This window comes from Lepidochelys kempii, chromosome 3, assembly GCF_965140265.1.
Source record: "Lepidochelys kempii isolate rLepKem1 chromosome 3, rLepKem1.hap2, whole genome shotgun sequence".
Classification (NCBI taxonomy): Eukaryota; Metazoa; Chordata; order Testudines; family Cheloniidae; genus Lepidochelys; species Lepidochelys kempii.
In genome coordinates, this window is record NC_133258.1 from 83,634,028 (window position 1) to 83,653,334 (window position 19,307).

At 39.2% G+C, this 19,307-nt stretch overlaps 1 protein-coding gene across 11 annotated transcripts in view; it reads right to left on the reverse strand.

Moving 5' to 3' along the window:
• Positions 1-19,307, reverse strand: part of ZBTB24 (zinc finger and BTB domain containing 24) — a 55,253-nt gene that overhangs the window by 33,904 nt on the left and 2,042 nt on the right. For 6 of the 11 annotated variants that reach the window (XM_073337007.1, XM_073337012.1, XM_073337016.1 and 3 more), the window contains exons 2-6: positions 16,820-17,810; positions 16,190-16,357; positions 15,903-15,986; positions 15,279-15,362; positions 12,048-12,129 (exon numbers count right to left, since the gene is read on the reverse strand). In XM_073337007.1, coding sequence (XP_073193108.1) covers positions 12,048-12,129; positions 15,279-15,362; positions 15,903-15,986; positions 16,190-16,357; positions 16,820-17,783 — 1,382 coding nt within the window. In that variant the 5' untranslated portion in view covers positions 17,784-17,810. Of the gene's footprint in view, positions 1-6,977; positions 7,769-9,326; positions 9,986-12,047; positions 12,130-15,278; positions 15,442-15,902; positions 15,987-16,189; positions 16,358-16,819; positions 17,811-19,307 lie in introns of those variants that run through there. The other 5 variants (XM_073337009.1, XM_073337008.1, XM_073337010.1 and 2 more) reach the window with 3 other exon arrangements.

The window sequence follows — 19,307 nt, forward strand, 5'->3', positions numbered from 1 at the left end:
GATAAAAGCACTATATAAAAAAACACTTAATAAAAATATTTTTTGTTCTACACACAAAAGCACACAACTCATATTTTAATATCAGTAGTCTTACCTCTTTAATGCTATGGATGTTCCCTCTCGCCCCCACCATAGCAGCCACAGAGCTGGGGCTGGGAAGGAGGGCCATCTCTCCCCGGCAGCCGCAGCCTTGGAGCTGGGGAAAATCACCTCTTTCTCTGGCTGCCACAGCCTTGCACACCCCCCACCCCCTCTTCTCACCCCAATTCCCCCCCCCCACCTACCTTCTATTCCCCCCCAAGGCCAATACCTCACTTTACATGTGTGTCTTCTCCAGGGTCCAAGCACCTAATTAGTGGAGCCACGCCTGTGTGGCTGCATTAATTAGGTGGGTGGCCCTTCATTCTCTCATGTGCAGCTACCCAGGTGCGCACCTTAGAGGGAACTATCCGCGGACCACCTGAATGGAGCTTGCAGACCACTGGTGGTCTGTGGACCACAGTTTGAGAACATCTGACCTAGACCTATACATTTTCAAGGTGTCACAGAGTAATACATAACTGTGCTATAGAGGCTGAAGCCAACTGGACCTTTAAAAAAATATATTTTTCCCCCCAATACAACAAATATACCAAAATACCAGATTCATAATACTACACAAAAGTAAATGAAGATGGTTAGGATAAAAGAAGGGGGAAGATATCTATCTTCAGGGTCTGTGTTAATCATAGATCTCTAAAAATTCAGCCCAAATTGCTTTGAATTTTTTGGCATTTCCTTTCTGCCGCATACCAATTATTTGTTAGCTGCGAGGTTAGCCATGTAACAGCCACAGATCAATATTTGGTGGGGTCGACTTTTCCATTTCTGCAGGATTCACTTTTATTGACCAAAGCTGCACATTGGAACCATGGTGTCTTGTTACCAGGTAACATCCTGGTAACCAGCATATATCCAAGAATGAAACTTAAGGAGGGATCCAATTTAGCATTGAATAGCATATTAAAAACTAAATTTACACACATTTGCTTTTGTTTAGATTACACAAGTCTCCATTTTGAATGTTCACGAACTGGTGCATCTTTCTAAAAACTTAATTTAACAAATCTGCCTTCAGCCAAGCGAGGCTAAAACTCGGTGGGTATGGCTGATGCTCCGGCCTAACCTTGTTTATGCTTAAGTGTTGTAATACAGTTAATATAGTATATACAATATATAATATAGTATATAAAATCGCACAGTGCTTCAACTCTGCACAGTCTAACTTTTTCAATTCACTATTATTTTAGAAACAGATCCAGTTTTTTTTTAAAAAACATCTCTACCTTTTACTGGAGGTTTCTAAGATGTTGACGGTCTTCCTGTAATTTCAAAGTAGATAACTGCATTACAGGAAGTAAAAAACAGTTACTCACCATGTCGTAACTGTTGTTCTTCAAGATGTGTAGTTCATGTCCATTCCAATCAAGTGACCCGCACACTTCTTGTCTGAAGTGCCTTGGCAGGAGTCACCAAAAGGACAAGTGCTGCATTTGTAAGGGGTTTCAGCAAAGGACCCTTAAGGATCATGAGCAGAGACTCTGAATTTTCCTCAAGGAAGCAGCCCTCCATCCATAGTCTGACCCCGAGCTGGCAGAGCCCATTCCGAGCGCCTCCTCCTCTGTGTGCAGCGCACCAGCACTGATAGCATGCGAGCTGGCACCAAGAAAGGAGGCTAAGGACTCCTGGCACTGACACAGCGCTAAACATAAGACTTCTGGCAGGTGCCAATTTTTGTCTTCAGTGCCCCAGAAGAAAAAGAGGCAGGAGAGGGGCTGCTCTTCCCCTCCTAAGCCTAAGAAGCCAGCAGCAGGGAGACCTCAGCCCATTCAGTCTACTTTGGGCCCGGTGCCTCCCAGGGGCTTGTCAACGCTGCCCCGCAAGGGGTCCAGTCAAGTCCAGCCCAGCCCACTACCCTTCTCCAGACCGTCGTGGCCAGGACATGCAACTCCCCTCCACTCCAGAGACAGTGCTGGACCTTATTCGCCTGATGGCACCGCATTCTCCAAGGACGGATGAGGCACCAGTGATAACCTGACCACCTATCCCATCTAGGGGCAAGCCAGCGATGCCATCACCATCACCCCTCTCCCGATCTCTGCTGAGCCACTCCCAGGTGCCAGTCGCCCACGTGGGGGGATCGCACGAATACCCAGAGGCCAGGCACCACTCACTGGCACCACCCAGTACCGCTCCTCCGTGGTCTTTCTTTTTGGAGACCTCGGAGCCTGAGGCGGAGTCCTATCGTTCAGATAGGTCCAGCAGCAGCAGATCTAGATCTTGGTGACACCTCCAGTCTCTTCTGGCACGGTGGCCAACTCAATGGCAACCACCAGCTCAGTGGCCCTTTTGGACTCGCTGGGCCTATCATCAAGCCTAGGGTCAGAGCCAGGCATTGAGATCCAGGTCGGCGTCAGTAACATCAGCATCCTTCGCCACCTAGCAGTAGCTGGCACCAGAGATGCCACCAATATCTCCACCTGCCGCTTAGGCCTCAGTGCTGGCAACCACCTCAGCACCAGCGATACGGCAGCCCAACAAACAACATGACCCTCTTGGTGCCGAGGGCAGTGACCAAGATAGATAGATAAAATTATCTCACACACACACGATGTAATTATAGTTACTGACATACTGTTTTTCCCCCCTTTTAAATTAAAAGAATAAAGAACACAGAGAAAGGGTAACAAATTAACCAAACAAGCGTAACCATTATCTGTGCATTACCAAAGTATGACAATTTCTAGTCTTATAAACAAGACCTTTATTATTGTTTTTACAAATACTTGCTCCCTCTATGTTACAAGCAATAGACAGAATCTCATTTTATATAGCACTTTTCAGACTCACATAATTTTTCAAATTACATACTGTACAATCCATTTCAGCACTTTGCCAAATAGCAATGTTAAATGGGGATGACACAGGAAAAAAAATTCAGCTCAATACATTCCAACGATCCATTTTGAGAATAGAGAATGGCATACCTGGCATTCTTTGTCTTGCAAGCCTATAAATAGTAACGTATAGGTCTGAATTGTTTACTGGCATAAACATCTACATATGATAAAAAAATTTCCCTTGGCAACCTGCTTTTTTGTGGATACTGATGAAATTGTGCTGTACAGTACTTATTTTTAAAAGAATGAAAAGTAGAGAGAAGGTAGATCAGATGTTTATAATGCAAGAACAAGAGGACAGTCAATAAAATTGACAGGCAACACATTTCAACTGAAATACTTTTCAGACAACAAAATTAGCCTGTGGAACTCACTTTCATAGGATATCCCTGAAGTCAAGGACTTGGTGGGATTCAAGAATAAACTGATCATTTAGATAGGTAACGAGAACATCCAGAATTACAAAAGAAAGAATAAGTAAACAAGAATACCAGAGTTTTAAAAGCAAACCTCTACATAATGGAGGTTAGGATGTAACTTTCATTAATGAGATGTTATTCCATTCTTGTACCCAATCCTGTTAGAAACAGGATGCTGTATTAGAGGGCCTTCTCTTCTGATCTGGTAATTTCTGTGTTCCTAAATGGAACTATACACACACCCCCAAGCATAGTATATTCTTGAAACCTTTTTGTTTTGACCATGATATTAAAGAAATTCTCCTGTGCTACTGCTGCACGGACTGTAGTGGCAAATTAGTAGAAAATACACACTGAACAATAGCTCAAACGCAACCTTAAAATAGTAGAATTGCTGCCAGTGAAAGCACCATTTTATATTTAATTTTCACCTGGAGAGTCTTCCAAGATGAAGAATTTTTTTTTAAAAGCTTGAAATTTGAAGGACAATCTCTACCAGTACAAGTATTACTATTTACATAGCATCCAAGTGTGCTAGATATTTTACAAATGGAGTAATAGCAACAGGCACCTTCTACTGCCAGCTGTGTTTGAACTGTATAGGACTGATTCTTGGTGAAAGGCTTGAACCTGAAGTTGCATGTAAGGACATTTTAAAAATATATAAAATCTGACAGTGTCCCTTTAAAGAGGCAAAGTTGTGAAAAGGACGACAAAACAAAAGCTTAAGTTAGAGTGGTTTTAGCACAGATCAGAATCTCAAAATGGAATTCTAATCTTCTATGCCCTAGTGTGGTAACTATGTATATTGCATTTACCTTAATTATGGGAATACTGACCTATACTGACAACATCCCAAAACCAAAATCTCATCTTAACATGGCGAGTCTCCCTCACTTCTTACCAAGACTGAACTCATATGTAAGGTAGTTAAGTCATATAAAAACAAGTATTAGTTTGACAGCAGAAATATTTGGAGCAATTTGATTTTTCTCATTAGCCAGGTACAACCAGGAAGTCATTCTGAACAGAGAACTGAAGCTGAACGGGCTTTTTCCAGGTCCAAGAGTTAAATGCATTAGGCATTATTTTCAAAAAGATTCAGGCACACACACAGTAAGTTGTATTCATTTCTTTCCAGGGTAAAAATTACTATTAAAAAGTTAGTGGTAAAGAGAAAGGTAGAATTAAAGGAAATGAGAAAAACATGGATTCCCATTCTCTGGAACAGGCAGGAAAAAGAAGGATTCTGACAGCAATTTTTTTAAAGCAACGAAGAATGCAAAATTAGTGAGAATCACTGTCCTGCTATCCACAGATGGTGGTCTTTACATAGCCTGCTTAGTTTTTAGTTGTACAAATTATTGAAGTGTATGCAATAAAAAATGAAACCCTCTTCTTATGCAGGCAATATCTAGTAACCACTACCATAAGATTGTACTATCACGAGTGACTTTTTAGCCACCAATTGAAAGATTAAAAACTCAATATATATGCTCTTTCTTGAACTTGAATAACCAGGGTTTTTTCATTATACAGTCTTCTAGAACTGAATCTTAGAAAGCTGTGACCAGTTTGCTCTGCAAAACATTTAGGTAATTACATAAATAATAAGCATGTCTCAATCCTGAATAAACCAGAAACGTAGCTTATAAAAGTTGCTAATGCTTCTCTATAGCAGCCACCATACAACTGTAAAGTGAAAACTTGAGACAACATTTTATATATGCTACAATATTTAAGACTCATTCAAATTTTATTTTGCAATGGTATAACAAGCAGAACTATTTTACTATGTAAAGACTTAAATGTTAAATAATATTTTCCCCAGACAAAACAGATAGTTTAATTTTATTTTTTCTTTATGTTCTTGCAACATCAAAATCTTTAGCTTCTGGATTATAGTTACAATATATTCTATTTATCTTTTGTTAATGGTTTTCTATGTTACATATATAGACAGTACTTCTCCATTTTGGGAGGGAATTTAGGTAATGAATCAGGTTAATCAACACAATAGCTATTTAACCTCCAACTGTAAAACGAAGTCATTTTTAGATTTAAAATTGGTTTCCCCTCTCCCCCATTGTCTCCTCTCCTCACATCAACCTACTTAAAAGTTGGTACAGATCCATGGAGAAACTGATATACTTTTTAATGATATTACAGTAACGCATTCTCAGTAGCTAGCTGAATGCTTTGTATCTGCAAGATAGCTAACGCCCAGAAATGAAAATTCATACCAATGGCTTTCTGTCTAGCCAACGGTGCACACAGCCAGTTACATAGGAAACTTCCTTTGAAAAAAATCCCATGTAAATAATAAGGATAGAAGTTGGGTTTTGTCACATTTAAAACTAGAAATACAAGATACCTATTTAAATCACATAACATTTTTAACCTCAGCCTCAACCTTCAAACTGCTGTAGCTGGCCATATGACATTTTATCAGGATTTTTACGTACCAGTGCAATAAGTAACCCATCATTAGTAACTGAACCCCAAGCTGTAGAGCCAAGCTCTTCCCCAGCTTTTCTTTCTGGGATGTATTTTCAATGCTATTTCAGCACTTTTCCACTAGAAGTCAGGCATTAGTAATGTAAACTGCACACATCTAATCTAGTCAACAAAAAGTTCCACTACTTTTAAAATCTATTAAGAGATGCGCCATTTTGTAGCTCATGTTCTGGAGTGATTTTATTCATTATTTCAGTCACAACAAAGAACAAATATTACCTTATATTAAAAGTAATGTGACATTCTGCTTTCGAAATATAAAAATAATGATTTTAAAATATAAACTGGCTCCTAAACTAAGACAGTCTTGTCAGGGGAAAAAACCCAACCACACACTTTGCACATCTATAGGGCCTTACATCAGAAGATCTTCAAAGTGCTTTGCAGAGGTGGTTAAGCATTATCCCCATTTTGTAGATGAGGAAACTAAGGCACTGAGAGGTTAAGTGACTTGCCCAAGGTCACACAAGTCAGTAGCAGCGCCAAGAATAGCACTCTAGCTTTCCAGTAGTCCATCTAGCCACTACATCTCACTGCCTCTACATTAAGTGCACTGATTTAAACATTCGTTTGGAGAGCAGGAATTGTACAACGCAGTAAAAAAACAGTGAACCAGAGCCAGTCTATGAGTGCATCAAATTTCAATCAAAAACATAAGCAATTTGGTATTCAGTGAATTAAAATGCACTTAAGGGAATGGTCACTTAAATGGTCACACTGAAAATTATACATTTACCTAGAAAGAGAAAGCTCATTAACTAGAAGACATGTGGTGTCAGTGTTGTGAAAAAAAAATATGGGTTACCTTGACATTTATAGTTCAGATAGTCATTTTAACCCTCTACACAGAAGTTATGCTTGTTGATCAGCAGACATCTAGAGTAATAAAACCCTAAAAATAAATGGATTAAAATAAAGGAAACAAAGCCATCTATCAAGATCACCAAAAAATATAACTTCAAATAGATAATCTACTGCAGCAAATGAAATGTGATATGCGTAGGTCATTGCCTGAATGAAAAACAAATTTCAGCCCAGTTCCCTGAAGGCAAACGAGCATTTAAAAGGAAGCAATGCTAACTTGTATTTCAAAAAGCCTGACCTTGAATCTGATGCTCATGAGATGGGTGGTTTATGGACAAAGATGCCGGATGTGATTCAGAAATGTGTACATTTTGGTTCTGTTCCTCACTAATTTGATGGGGCTGGACTGCATCTTGATTTGTATGAGACTGACGACTAGGTTCCTGGGTCAGCTGCATGTGCTGAGCTCCTGTTGCTAGATGAAGTTCTTCAGTTTGCCCCTGATGGGCATGAAGATGTGCTAGTGTTTCCTTTGAAAGAGTGATGACATGCATTTGCTCAGATTGTGTAGTCTCTATTTGGTTCTCCATCATATTGATACTTTGGATTTGTTCTACTTGCTCCTGCTGAGCTGCAAGAAGCAAGTTCTGCAGCTGTTGTGGTGGTTGAGTGAGTAGCGTAAGATTAGCAGCCTGGCCTGCTGTCATATTTTGGGAGTTCTCAGCAGTAACAATACTAATACCTTGATTATGACTAGGTATAAAGTTTATATTATGTACTGAATCTGTGACAAGCAACTGAATCTCTTGTCCTCCAGACGTGGACAGTTGATATTGCTGCAGCTGAAGAATGTTTCTGACCTCCTCTGAGCTATTGCTGTTGCTAGGAGCAGTGCTTGATTCTTGCAATTGTTTTTCTTTGCTGTGAATTTTCAAATGAGACTTCAAATTGTCCAAGCGGGCAAACTGCAAATTACACTCTGGGCAGGAGAAAGGCTTTTTGCCTGTGTGTAAGATACAGTGTCTCCTCTTTGCACTGGAATCCGAGAAACATTTTCCACATATACCACAAGAATATGGCTTTTCCCCTCTGTAAGAGAATATTTTACTTAATCAGAAATACTAATTCTGAGACTACTACTTTCTGCAAGGTATTACCTCACAAATGACTCATAATAAATATAATACCACCATCACCACTAATAAATAATAATAATAATCTCTGCTATACTGTAGTAGTGCTTACAGGCAATCATGTAAGAAAAATATTCAATGCTACATTTTCTGGATTCTACTTTTAAGAATTGCACAATAGTGTGACAAAGTTTTCCCTAATTTGTTCACATTCAAGAGTTAACAGGACTGCCTTCATACAAAAATACTGAGGTTTACGAAGCCCTGGTTTGACAAAAGGATGGAGAGCACAAAAACTGGAGTGATAAGAGAATTCATCTATTTTACATCTTTACTAGCATCTATCATTAAGGATTAATTTGAAGTTGAATTTATCTCGTCACTTCAACTGTTTTTAATGCTGACTGAAAATATCTAAAACCTAATTTCCGGACACACGTGGCCTATGACGAAAAGAACAGGCTTTGCTGTAATCTGATGGGTTTTTTATTGTGCGCCTCATAATAGCCTTTCAATGGTCTCAATTTTTATGAGGTTCCTTTATGCGATACCTTACGTCCATATGACTGCAAGCCATGTGACATTGTTAGTGCTGTGTACTTTTATCTTAAAAAAAAAAATCAGGTAGCATCAATGCTGGAATTTAACATGTAAGCAGGGTTTGACAGTTCCTTTAAAAAAAAACAAACACACAGAGGAAAGCCAATCTTAAGATATTTCTGCAAAAATCAGTCTAAAATCTAAGACAGTTTATCAAGTCTATCGACAATAAGCCTTCCCCCAGCTCTCTGCCTAATTTTCCCCACAATTTATTGCATTTTTTTCCTTTAAAATGTGAAGCAGAATTCAAATTAAACATTGTATAATTTAACACACATTTGAAAATACTGTAAAGAACATGAAATATTTACACTTCCATATTGGAAATAAATTGGTCAGACTGCACACAGTAAATCCTAAAAATGTCACTTTTGAGGTTTTAATGCCAAAACAAGCACTAATATCTGAACACCATAAGATTACAACAAGGCATTATAATCTATATCAAACACTTAAGGCCAAATGTAATAGTTTGCATTTTATATAAACCGGTATTATGTTCAGAAACTCTGCTATAGACTTACTACAGGGGTTAATTTAAGGAACTGTCTCAACAGAAGCCAAACAGGAAAATGGTCAAGTAACAGTTATGATTGTAGTAACTTGCTTCTGCTCTCATAGAGAAGCCTATAGTAGAAATTTTTTGGTATCACTATTTGTTTAGTGCTGACAGTATACTCAATGCTATAAAATATACAAAAATAAAGACAGTCTCTGCCCCATATTAGATGGAATCTCTCCAAGTTTTCCAAAGGAATTTGACAAGCTTTATAGCAAAAGGTTTCTGAACCTTCGTAACATTTACCCATGCAGTAATCAAATACAAAATTAGAAATTGTGCATCTATCATTTGAATAGTGATGCATGTTTACTATTAAAATTAATCCGATACATTGTGTTTTTAAAGTGAAAAAACATAAAAGCAGATTGATGTCATGATACATAGCATATATTTCAGGTGGAAGGGCTGATACCTCAAATTAACAAGGGATCTGTGATAACCAAGAATACATGACTTTTAAAACATAGCTGTACAGTAACTCCTCGCTTAACATTGTAGTTAGGTTCCTGAAAAGTGCTACTTTAAGTGAATCCAATTTCCCCATAAGAACTAATGTAAATGGGGGAGGGGGGGGGGGATTAGGTTCCAGGGAAAAAATTTTCAGCGGACAAGAGACATTATATACATATACAGTATTAGTTTTAAATAATTATAAACAACCAACTTAATACTGTATTCACCAATGAGGATTGTGAAGCTTGGTTGAGGCAGGGGTGTACCAGGGTTTGGGCACAGGGGCTTGCCCCAACCCCACTCCAGCCACCCGGCACTCTTGCTGGGGAGCAGGGTCGGGGCATAGGGGCTTGCCCCGTTTCACCTGCTTGTCCACTCCCTGGCAGGAGCGCCGCGTGGGCCAAACAACCTTATAATGGAACAGTGCGTGACTTTAAACATGTTCTGTAATAGATCAGCAACCTAATAACAAAACAGTGTTAACCGGGACAACTTCAAGTGAGGCGTCAGACTCATTTTGTTTCATTTTTTTTCCTCCTCTTTAGCTGAGAGAGAGATCTACAAATACAACAGGAGAAACTGACTATAGTGAAACTGCTTATGCACAATGTTGTCAAATGTACCAAATAAAACTGAAAAGAATTTTTTCCCCTCTGTGAACTAATCTCTCAGCTACAGAAATTGTAGGTGTTACTCATAATACTGAACTAGGAAAGAAACCGCATCTATTCTAAAGAATGCAACCTAAATCCCTGGCTTAAACTTACTGGGGTTTTCTGTAGAACCTAAACACTTCCCAGATAAATTAAAACTACATGACAAGGTCACTAGTGTACTTTAGAGACTTTCCTACTCTCCTCTGGTTAAAACATCATCACCACCACATCAATTATTGTCATAAACATATAGCTAAGGGTATCCTAGAATTCCTCCTTACCTGTAAGGGGTTAAGAAGCTCAAATAACCTGGTTGGCACCTGACCAAAAGGACCAATGGGGAAAAAAGATACTTTCAAATGGGGGAGAGAGAGGCTTTGTTTGTGCTCTGTGTTGTGAGTTCTCTGGGGAAGCAGAGAAGCATCAGGTCAGAAAACTCCTTCTCCTAAAATGAGTCTCAATATTACAAAAAGAGTAAGTAAATAAGGCAAGGCATGTTTTTGATTATCTTTTGTTTTTAGCTTGTGAATTTTCCCTATGCTTAGAGCAGTGGTTCTCAACTCTGGTCCACCACTTGTTCAAGGAAAGCCCCTGGCAGGCTGGGCCGGTTTGTTTACCTGCCGCGTCTGCAGGTTAAGCCGATCGCAGCTCCTACTGGTTGCGGTTCGCCACTCCAGGCCAACGGTGGCTGCGGGAAGCAGCGGCCAGCACATCCCTTGGCCCGTGCCGCTTCCTGCAGCCCCCTTTGGCCTGGAGCGGCAAACCGCGACCAGTGGGAGCCGCGATTCGCTGAACCTGCAGACCCGGCAGGTAAACAAACCGGCCCAGCCCGCCAGGGGCTTTCCCTGAACAAGTGGTGGACCAGAGTTGCGAACCACTGGCTTAGAGGGAGGTTTATCCCTGTTTTTTGTAACTTTAAAGTTTTGCCTAGAGGGGAATCCTCTGTGTTTTGAATCTGATTACCCTGTAAAGTTACTTTCCATCCTGATTTTACAGAGGTGCTTCTTTTATTTTTTTCCCCCCTTTATTATAAAGTTCTGTTTAAGAATCTGGTTTGGTTGGTATATTATTCTCAAGCCTCCCCAAGAAAGGGGGTGAAGGGGCTTGGGGGGATATTTTAGGGAACAGAAACTCCAAGTGGTCCTTTTCCTGAATTTGTCTAACTCATTTGGTGGTGGCAGCAGTACCCATCCAAGGACAAGGAAGGATTTGTGCCTTGGGGAACTTTTTAACCTAAGCTGGTAGAAATAAGCTTAGGGGGTCTTTCACGCGCGTCCCCACATCTGTACCCTAGAGTTCACGGTGGGGATGGAACCTTGACAATTATAGTGGAAATGCTCTGTCAGAGAGGAGAGCCTTACAGCATGCCTAGATTAGTTATCATAATACTACCTACTAATGTAAAATGTAAAAGCCACCATGAAAATATGATACAGGACTCATTCATTGATTTATAAAATTTAATAATACGCTGCACTTTTGTGCAGCATATTTGAATCAGTGTAAAATTTTGCAGATTTTAATGAGGAAATTAAATTTTATTTTATTAAATTTTAATAAAATACAAATATGTGCTATTCACAGCATTTAGTAATCAATCAGTACCCACACATGAAGTAAGTGCACCTAAGGAGCAATGGTTACTAGTCTCATTGGATAACCAATATACTATATGTACTGGACTAGAAGTTGATTCACTCAATTCACTCATTCATATCAGAGATTCACTCAATTTAATAAAAATCATGCATGTCTTGGGTAGTGTAAAGATGCTCATTCTGTAATATGGTAACAACCTGTTAAATAAAGAGAGCCAATCATTATATTACTGTATATTTCTCTAAACAAAAGTTCACCGTTGTAATGATTTTATTTTTGACATTTATATGGCAAGAATTTTAAACCTATTAAAACTTCCTAAATAAATAGCTTTAAAAAATATAAACTGCAAAACTATACTGTACCTGTGGATTCTGATGTGAGTCTGAAGAGAACTTTTTGCTGTGAATGACTTGCCACAGATTTCACAAGTAAATGGCTTCTCACCTACAAAAAACAATAGCTTGATGTACATTCATAAGTTATAATTACTCTAATAATCAATACCACCACCACCAGGCTCTCATATAGCACTTTTCATCAGTACATCTCAAAGCACTTTAAGTATCATTAGCTACATATTACCGATCGGGAAACTGAGGTAAAGCAGTGAACTGACTTGCTCAAGGTCACCCAGGTGGCCAGTGGCTGAGCCTGGAATAGAACCCAGGTCTCCAGAGTCCTGTGCTTTATCCAATAGGTCAGACTAACTGCTCATAATTACATTAAGTTCTAAGAAATCACCACTGTGCACATTAACAAGTGTAAAAGCAAGTTATTCATGCTTGCTAATTCAGGAATAAAGGAAGTTAAATTCTTATGCTTCTAGTGTAAGAAAGCATGGCATTCCAAGAGGCTGCATTCCGGCAAGATCATAAACACACACTGACCACAGTGAAGCAGTGCCAACTCCAGGGAATACAATGGAACTTCAGTGAACAGGAGTTTGGGTAAATTGGGATTTTACTGTCTACTGAATTACTCTTCTTACATGGAGCTAGCCAGAAGGATTAAATGCAGTGATAAAAAGCCACATAGTAGCAAGGCAATGTCCCAAACTGACAAAGCGAAGAAAGTGAACGCAAAGTAACAACATTTCTCTGTAGTGCCTAGATTAGGGGAGGGCAAACTACGGCCCGGGGGCTGGATCCAGCCCGTCAGGGCTTTCAATCTGGCCTGCAGGATTGCCAGCTCCAGGCGCCGCTCCTGGACACGTTGGCCACTTCCAGGAGCAGCACGAGGCCAGGGCAGGCAGGCAGCCTGCCTTAGCCTTGCTGTGCACCGCTGCCACCCTGGAGCCACTCGAGGTAAGCGGCGCCGGACCAGAGCCTGCACCCCTCGTGTACCCCAACCCCCTGCCGCACCCCTCGTGTACCCCAACCCCCTACCCTGAGCCCCTTCCCACACCCCTCCTGCGCCCCAACCCTTTGCCCCAGCCCTACATTCATGGCCCTGCATACAAATTTTCCCACCCAGATGCAGCCCTCGGGCCAAAAAGTTTGCCCGTCCCTGGCCTAGATATTTCTAGACATGTAATATGTCATGGATCACCATATAAGTGATTCACATTCCCATCACTATCTAGGCACAACAAAGCAAACTGAAGACTGAGTAGAAGCAAGTTTACAGAAACTTTAAACTTAATATTGAATTTCCATGCTTGTCAGCTTTCACAAAGCCTAAAAAACCCCAAACCAAACAAAGAGTGATGTAACCAACTTCCACCATGCACAAGTTTTCAGAAATATTACAGCAAGACAGTACATTCAACAACCAAAAAACAGGGGTTGTTATTTTTTCTTGTTCTTTTCACCTTTGGAGAAGGGCTAAAATCAATCAGCTTACCTCTCTCAGCTGCTATTTCCGATGCCTAGCCTGCCGTTTCTGGAGACAATGCTAAAATCTCTCAAATACATTGTTTTTAACCCTGACCTTGATACTATGCCTCTTCCTCTTACTTCTCACTACACACTCATCCCCTTGCTATATTTGCAGCACAACACCACCCACTAACAACTGAAGTGCTACCAACAAGTCTTACTCTAACAGCACACCATGCTGTCCTAGACAGAAAATGCAAAGGCCACAATCATGCAAACAGAAAAGGAGTACTTGTGGCACCTTAGAGACTAACCAATTTATTTGAGCATAAGCTTTCGTGAGCTACAGCTCACTTCATATCCGATGAAGTGAGCTGTAGCTCACGAAAGCTTATGCTCAAATAAATTGGTTAGTCTCTAAGGTGCCACAAGTACTCCTTTTCTATTTGCGAATACAGACTAACATGGCTGTTACTCTGAAACCAATCATGCAAATGAAAATAATCCCTGCACTTTTTCTAAAAATGAGAAAGCAAGCACTGACCCAATAACACAAACTATACATATGTAGGGAATTCCAAAAAGCAAATGTTTAAGGGTATCATTTATAAAAGCAATTTCTCCCTGTCACAGACAGAGAAACTATGAGAAGTTATACAAATCTAAAGTTGCATACCATGTTTTCACTTTTCTATTGTTTTAAATTTTACAATAGAAAATTTTGCAAATCTAAACCTCCACAATGAAGATTTAAAGACGAATTACAAAGGCTTTGCTACATTTAAAACATGCTTGTAAAATTCCAGAAAAAGCGAAAAAAGAGTAATAATATTAACAGCAGATTCCAATTTAAAGGTATAATTGGCACAGTATTTTAAATTACTTTCCCGTTACTCCAAGGGGCAGAAAAACCCTGAAAAAAACCCACAAGTACCATAACAGTTTGAAATGCATTACATTATAACCTTTATTTTAGTTCTCATTGTTTATGGTATTTGTGGTGTCATTGGTAGAGAAAACAGGAAGTCCAAAACTGAGATTTCTTAGGATCTTGAGGTAGTATAGAATCTACTGTTGTTCAAGTAAGCCCAAAATACTTTTTTAGAATAATAGTATATACTTTTTCCCTTTCTGAATTCCTACAAGAGAATTATAATTATTTTAAAAGTCACCTTTCAAACATGACCTTCAACATGAATTACCTTCTTGGAAGGTTATGCTTAACCAGCAGGGGAGAGTCAGTCTGCCTCAGCTTGCCCTCTGACTCTCCAAGCAACGTACACCCTATGTATTTCAAATTACATTTCCCCTCTCAAAGTCTAGTTTATTAAAACATCATAAACTCTTTTACTGGTCAACAAGGTTCACTAATAATCCATCCCTCAAGAACTCTGGGAGAAGGCTTCTCTGTTCTTGGGTTGTAGTCAATAGGTTCCTACCACCACCTGGCTCTCCATCAGCCTGACCCAGTCCTCACCGAGGATTGTACCACTGAAGAGCCTTCCAGCACTTTCTGAAGGTCTCCCTCTGTGAGAAAAGCAGCCCATCTTGTAGTAGGCATTGCTTTTAGGCTGCCTCACATGACCCTCTATTTTACACTGGCTACAAATACCTGTGGCCATTCCTAGGGGGTACACCTCCTCACTGGGAGCCAGGACATTACTGCACACCCAATGGAGGTCTCCCTGCCAACCAGGGATGGGGTATGTGAACCCCATCACAGCCAACAAGTTGGTCTTAGCATTCCTTGAAAGAAAAATGGTGTGTAATATATACCTGTATGTGTTCTTAGATGTTTCTTTAACTGAGCTGCATCCATGAATTTGCGATGACACTGGTTACATTCCGGCAATGAATGGCCTTGTCGCAATAATAAAAAAAGTGTCAGTGCATAAGTGATCCCCTGTATTTCTTCAGTGATCTTTGTTAAAGCACTTCCCTGTAAAATAACCACTTTAATATAATATATAAAGACAACAACGATTCATTAGTTATTTCTGTTGCTGCACATCACTAGAAATGGCAGCATTATTCTATTCCATTTCCCCAGTTAATTCAATCACTGAAGAAAGGACGCTGGTTGTTTTAACTCCTACCTCTATCACCCTCCTTTTGGAGCTTTGTGATTCCTTAGTTCCTCTCCACTTTACATGCCTATTATCCAGCCACCATCTTTCTAGAACAAAATTAGCTGGGACTCCTTTTAAAGCTATCAATACCATTCAGCCAGAGGAGTAGCAGAAAAACACAAAGCACAATATTGACAACAGACAGTGATGGTACTACTTTTACTACTCATCTCTGGTGATCAGGTGACAGCCTAACAGATCATGATGAGGGGAGGGGGAGGGGGAAAAAGCCAGGCAACCCGCCCGTCCTCCCCCACCAGCCTTGTTATACCTGTGTGCACTCGGTAATGACTCTTCAGTTGTCTCTTTTGGCTAAAATACTTTCCACACTGATCACACGTAAAAGCCTTCTGTCCTGTAATAAAAATTAATATCCCTAAAAATATAAATAATTCCAAAAATTAAGCTAAAACATAACTAACATTTCTGTATAACTTAGCTACCTTATAGCATAAGAGTCTAACACTTACTTTAAAAAGAAAATACTGAGCAGAAATGTTTGTTTTGAAATGTCTAATACTTAGTATAGCTAGATTATATTTGTCTTTGATAACTTACCTGTGTGTAGGCTCATATGTTCCAAAAGAGAATGTTTTGTTGTTAAAGCTTTACTACAGACAGTACAGGTATATGGTCGCTCTCCAGTATGCATCCGCTCATGAACCTGAAGAGAGTGCTTCTGGGAAAAGCCTTTACCACATTCATTGCATTTAAAAGGGCGTTCTCCTAAAAGTAAAGCGCCAAGACTGTAAATAGCAAAGAGTTATTGCTAATAAATTTCTAAGTAAATATTCTAAGTTGATAGCAAGATGCATGACAGGACATTATCACCATTAAAAAATGAATTTTCAGTAGACCAGGAGGATTAATACAGACAAAAACCTAAGCTCCCTTATAGCAATCATTAAAAATCAATCATTTTATAAGTAGCATTGGATAGGCACTGCCAATATCCAATTTAATGTTTTTCGTTGGAAAAAATAATTAACTAGATAGCAATCAGTGTGCAAACTACAAAGGTTATAATCTCTGAAGATAAGAATTAAGTAAAATAGTAGAAACAAAATCTTGGTGATCCACCATATATATCAATACCATGATATAAAGCAACATTTGAATAATTACAATGCAAACCAATTGTAGCCAGTTACCATACCCTAACCCAAAAAAGGTAGTTTTTATACCTACCTGTATGACTTCTCTGATGAATAGCTAAAAAGTGATTATATTTAAACACTTTGCCACATTCTTTGCAACAAGCTTCAGAACCTGTGCGTTTTCTTTTTCTATCAGTTCTCTTTGTCAATACTTTTCCATCTTCATCACCAACAAGTTTATAATCTTTTAGCTTGATAGACCTCCGTATTCTACGTTTGCTATAACGACTCTGATTGCTCTGTATTCCTTGAGATTTAGGATCATAATTCTCATCCTTCTCAGCTGATAGATCTACAGCAGCTTCTGAACCACAAGCTGGCTCAGTTTCTTCCACTTCTTTCCTTACTGGAACTTGTTCACTGGCAACAGTTTCTTCCGCTGCAACTTTTTTCATAAAATTTTGTTTATTTCGCACTGAATTGTTCTCTCTTAGCTGCACATCTTCAACAGAAGATGTCCCAAATTTTTCCTCTTGAGCATTCTTGACTTTTCTTGGTCTTCCTCGTTTTCGCTTTGGTGGATCTCCATTTTTCTTGTCATTTGCAAAGACAAATACTGAAGCACCACTACTAGATGTGAGAGGATTATTTGGGCTATGGTTGGTCTGATAATCTGCATGTGCCCATACTAAATCATTCACTTTTAGGAGCTGTGCAGTTGCCAGTATTTGTTCCATGCTTTTTTCATTGGAATGGAGATAACCTGTGTAGATAAATTCCAGTAGTGCACCAAAAGTGTCTGCAACCATTCCCTCCAACATATAAATTGACTGGCTTATCTCTCCCTCATCTACAAACATCATTGAAAAGTACTCACTGCTGGCAGCAAGTAAAGCTTTGTGGGCTCTGAAGTGCACATCCTCTACTATTAAAGTGATATCACAAAGAAAATTCTTTTTCCTTTGTTCTGCAAAATTAGCTAGAATGGTATCTCTGTGAGCCTTGGAGTGGATAACAACAAGCTTCTCTGGAGGGTCAGCAATTGCTTCTGCCATTTTTACTGCAAACAGGAAAAGAGTTACCTACAAGAGTAAAACGGTATTATTGAAAAAAGAAACATTTTTAGAGATTTGCATTACAAAAAATAAAATATTACAGCTTACTCCATAACTAAGGAATTTCTGCAGCAAAACTGAAGCTTTTGACCTAGTTATAAAAAGTCAATCCTGACATATACTTTTTCCCTTCAAATAAAGCAAAGTTTTTAAATACTTAAGAACATCTATAAAAACGTTGTGAAATGCAAATTATTTTTGACTATTATTATTTATTTAGTACCAATGTGCCTCATGCTGTTCAGTACCCAAAATGGCTGCCCCATCTGAAACTAATGTCTTTTGGAACTTAAAAAAAGACAGTGGAAAAACTAACTTTTGTTTTCATTAGCTTTCACTTTCACAAATACCTTAGTTAGGGTTATGATGGGACTTCTATTAGAACCTAGGATGATACCGTGGCCCACTGAAATCAATAGCAAAACTCCTATGGGGAGCAGATGGATAGCTCAGTGGTTTGAGCATTGGCCTGCTAAACCCAGGGTTGTGAGTTCAATCCCTGAGGGGGCCGTTTAGGGATCTAGGGAAAAAAATGGGGGACTAGTCCTGCTTTCAGCAGGGGGTTGGACTAGATCCAGAGGTCCCTTCCAACCCTGATATTCTATGATTCAAGAAGGGCATGGTTTCACATGCTAACTTCTGAAAAATTCTCCTTCAAACCTTTCCCTGCATATTTTTAATCCAGAGGTAGCTGTGAAAGAAATAGCACTAACAAGTGGTAAAAATGCTGGAAGCTGCCAGAGCCTTGCTTATATGATGGTTCCTACCTATATAAACACAAGTTCTGCTAAGCCACTGGTAGTAATCTTTGTGATTTATGTTTTTTTGTAAAATTCTGTATTGCAAGCATAGTCTAAAAGAATGAAATTAAATGCAAAAATAATAACGCTACTTTTAGGCAACAAACAAAACAGCATGCTTAAGCACAAAGTGGTCAGGGAATGCAACAATTATGTTTTGTACAGTAACAACTGTAATTTGCCCATATATAATATATTAACGACCTGTGATATTAATAAAAATAGTTAACTTTCAAATAAGAAAAGTAAAATAAGGTTACATGTTTAAACAATTGCCAAGGAATTCAAATGTATGGTTCTCGTAACATTAACTTGCAGAAGCTGCACATGGCTTGTAGGTATTTCGGTACTGTATACATTCATAGCAACACAATCGTATCATTACTTTTCTGGCTGCAAGATCCTAACAATATTTGTTGGTTTTTCTAAAAAAACATACTCTAGGGAGGTTATATAAAACAGGAATGCACACTAATATGATCTGAGTTGCAGCCATATCGGACCCAGAATATTAGAGAGACAAGGTGGGTGATATATCATCTTCTATTGCACCAACTTCTGTTGGTGAGAGAGACATGCTTTCAAGCTACAGAGCTCTTCTTCAGGCCTGGGAAAGGTACGCAGAGTGTCACAGCTAAATTCAAGATCTAACAGCCAGTTTTAG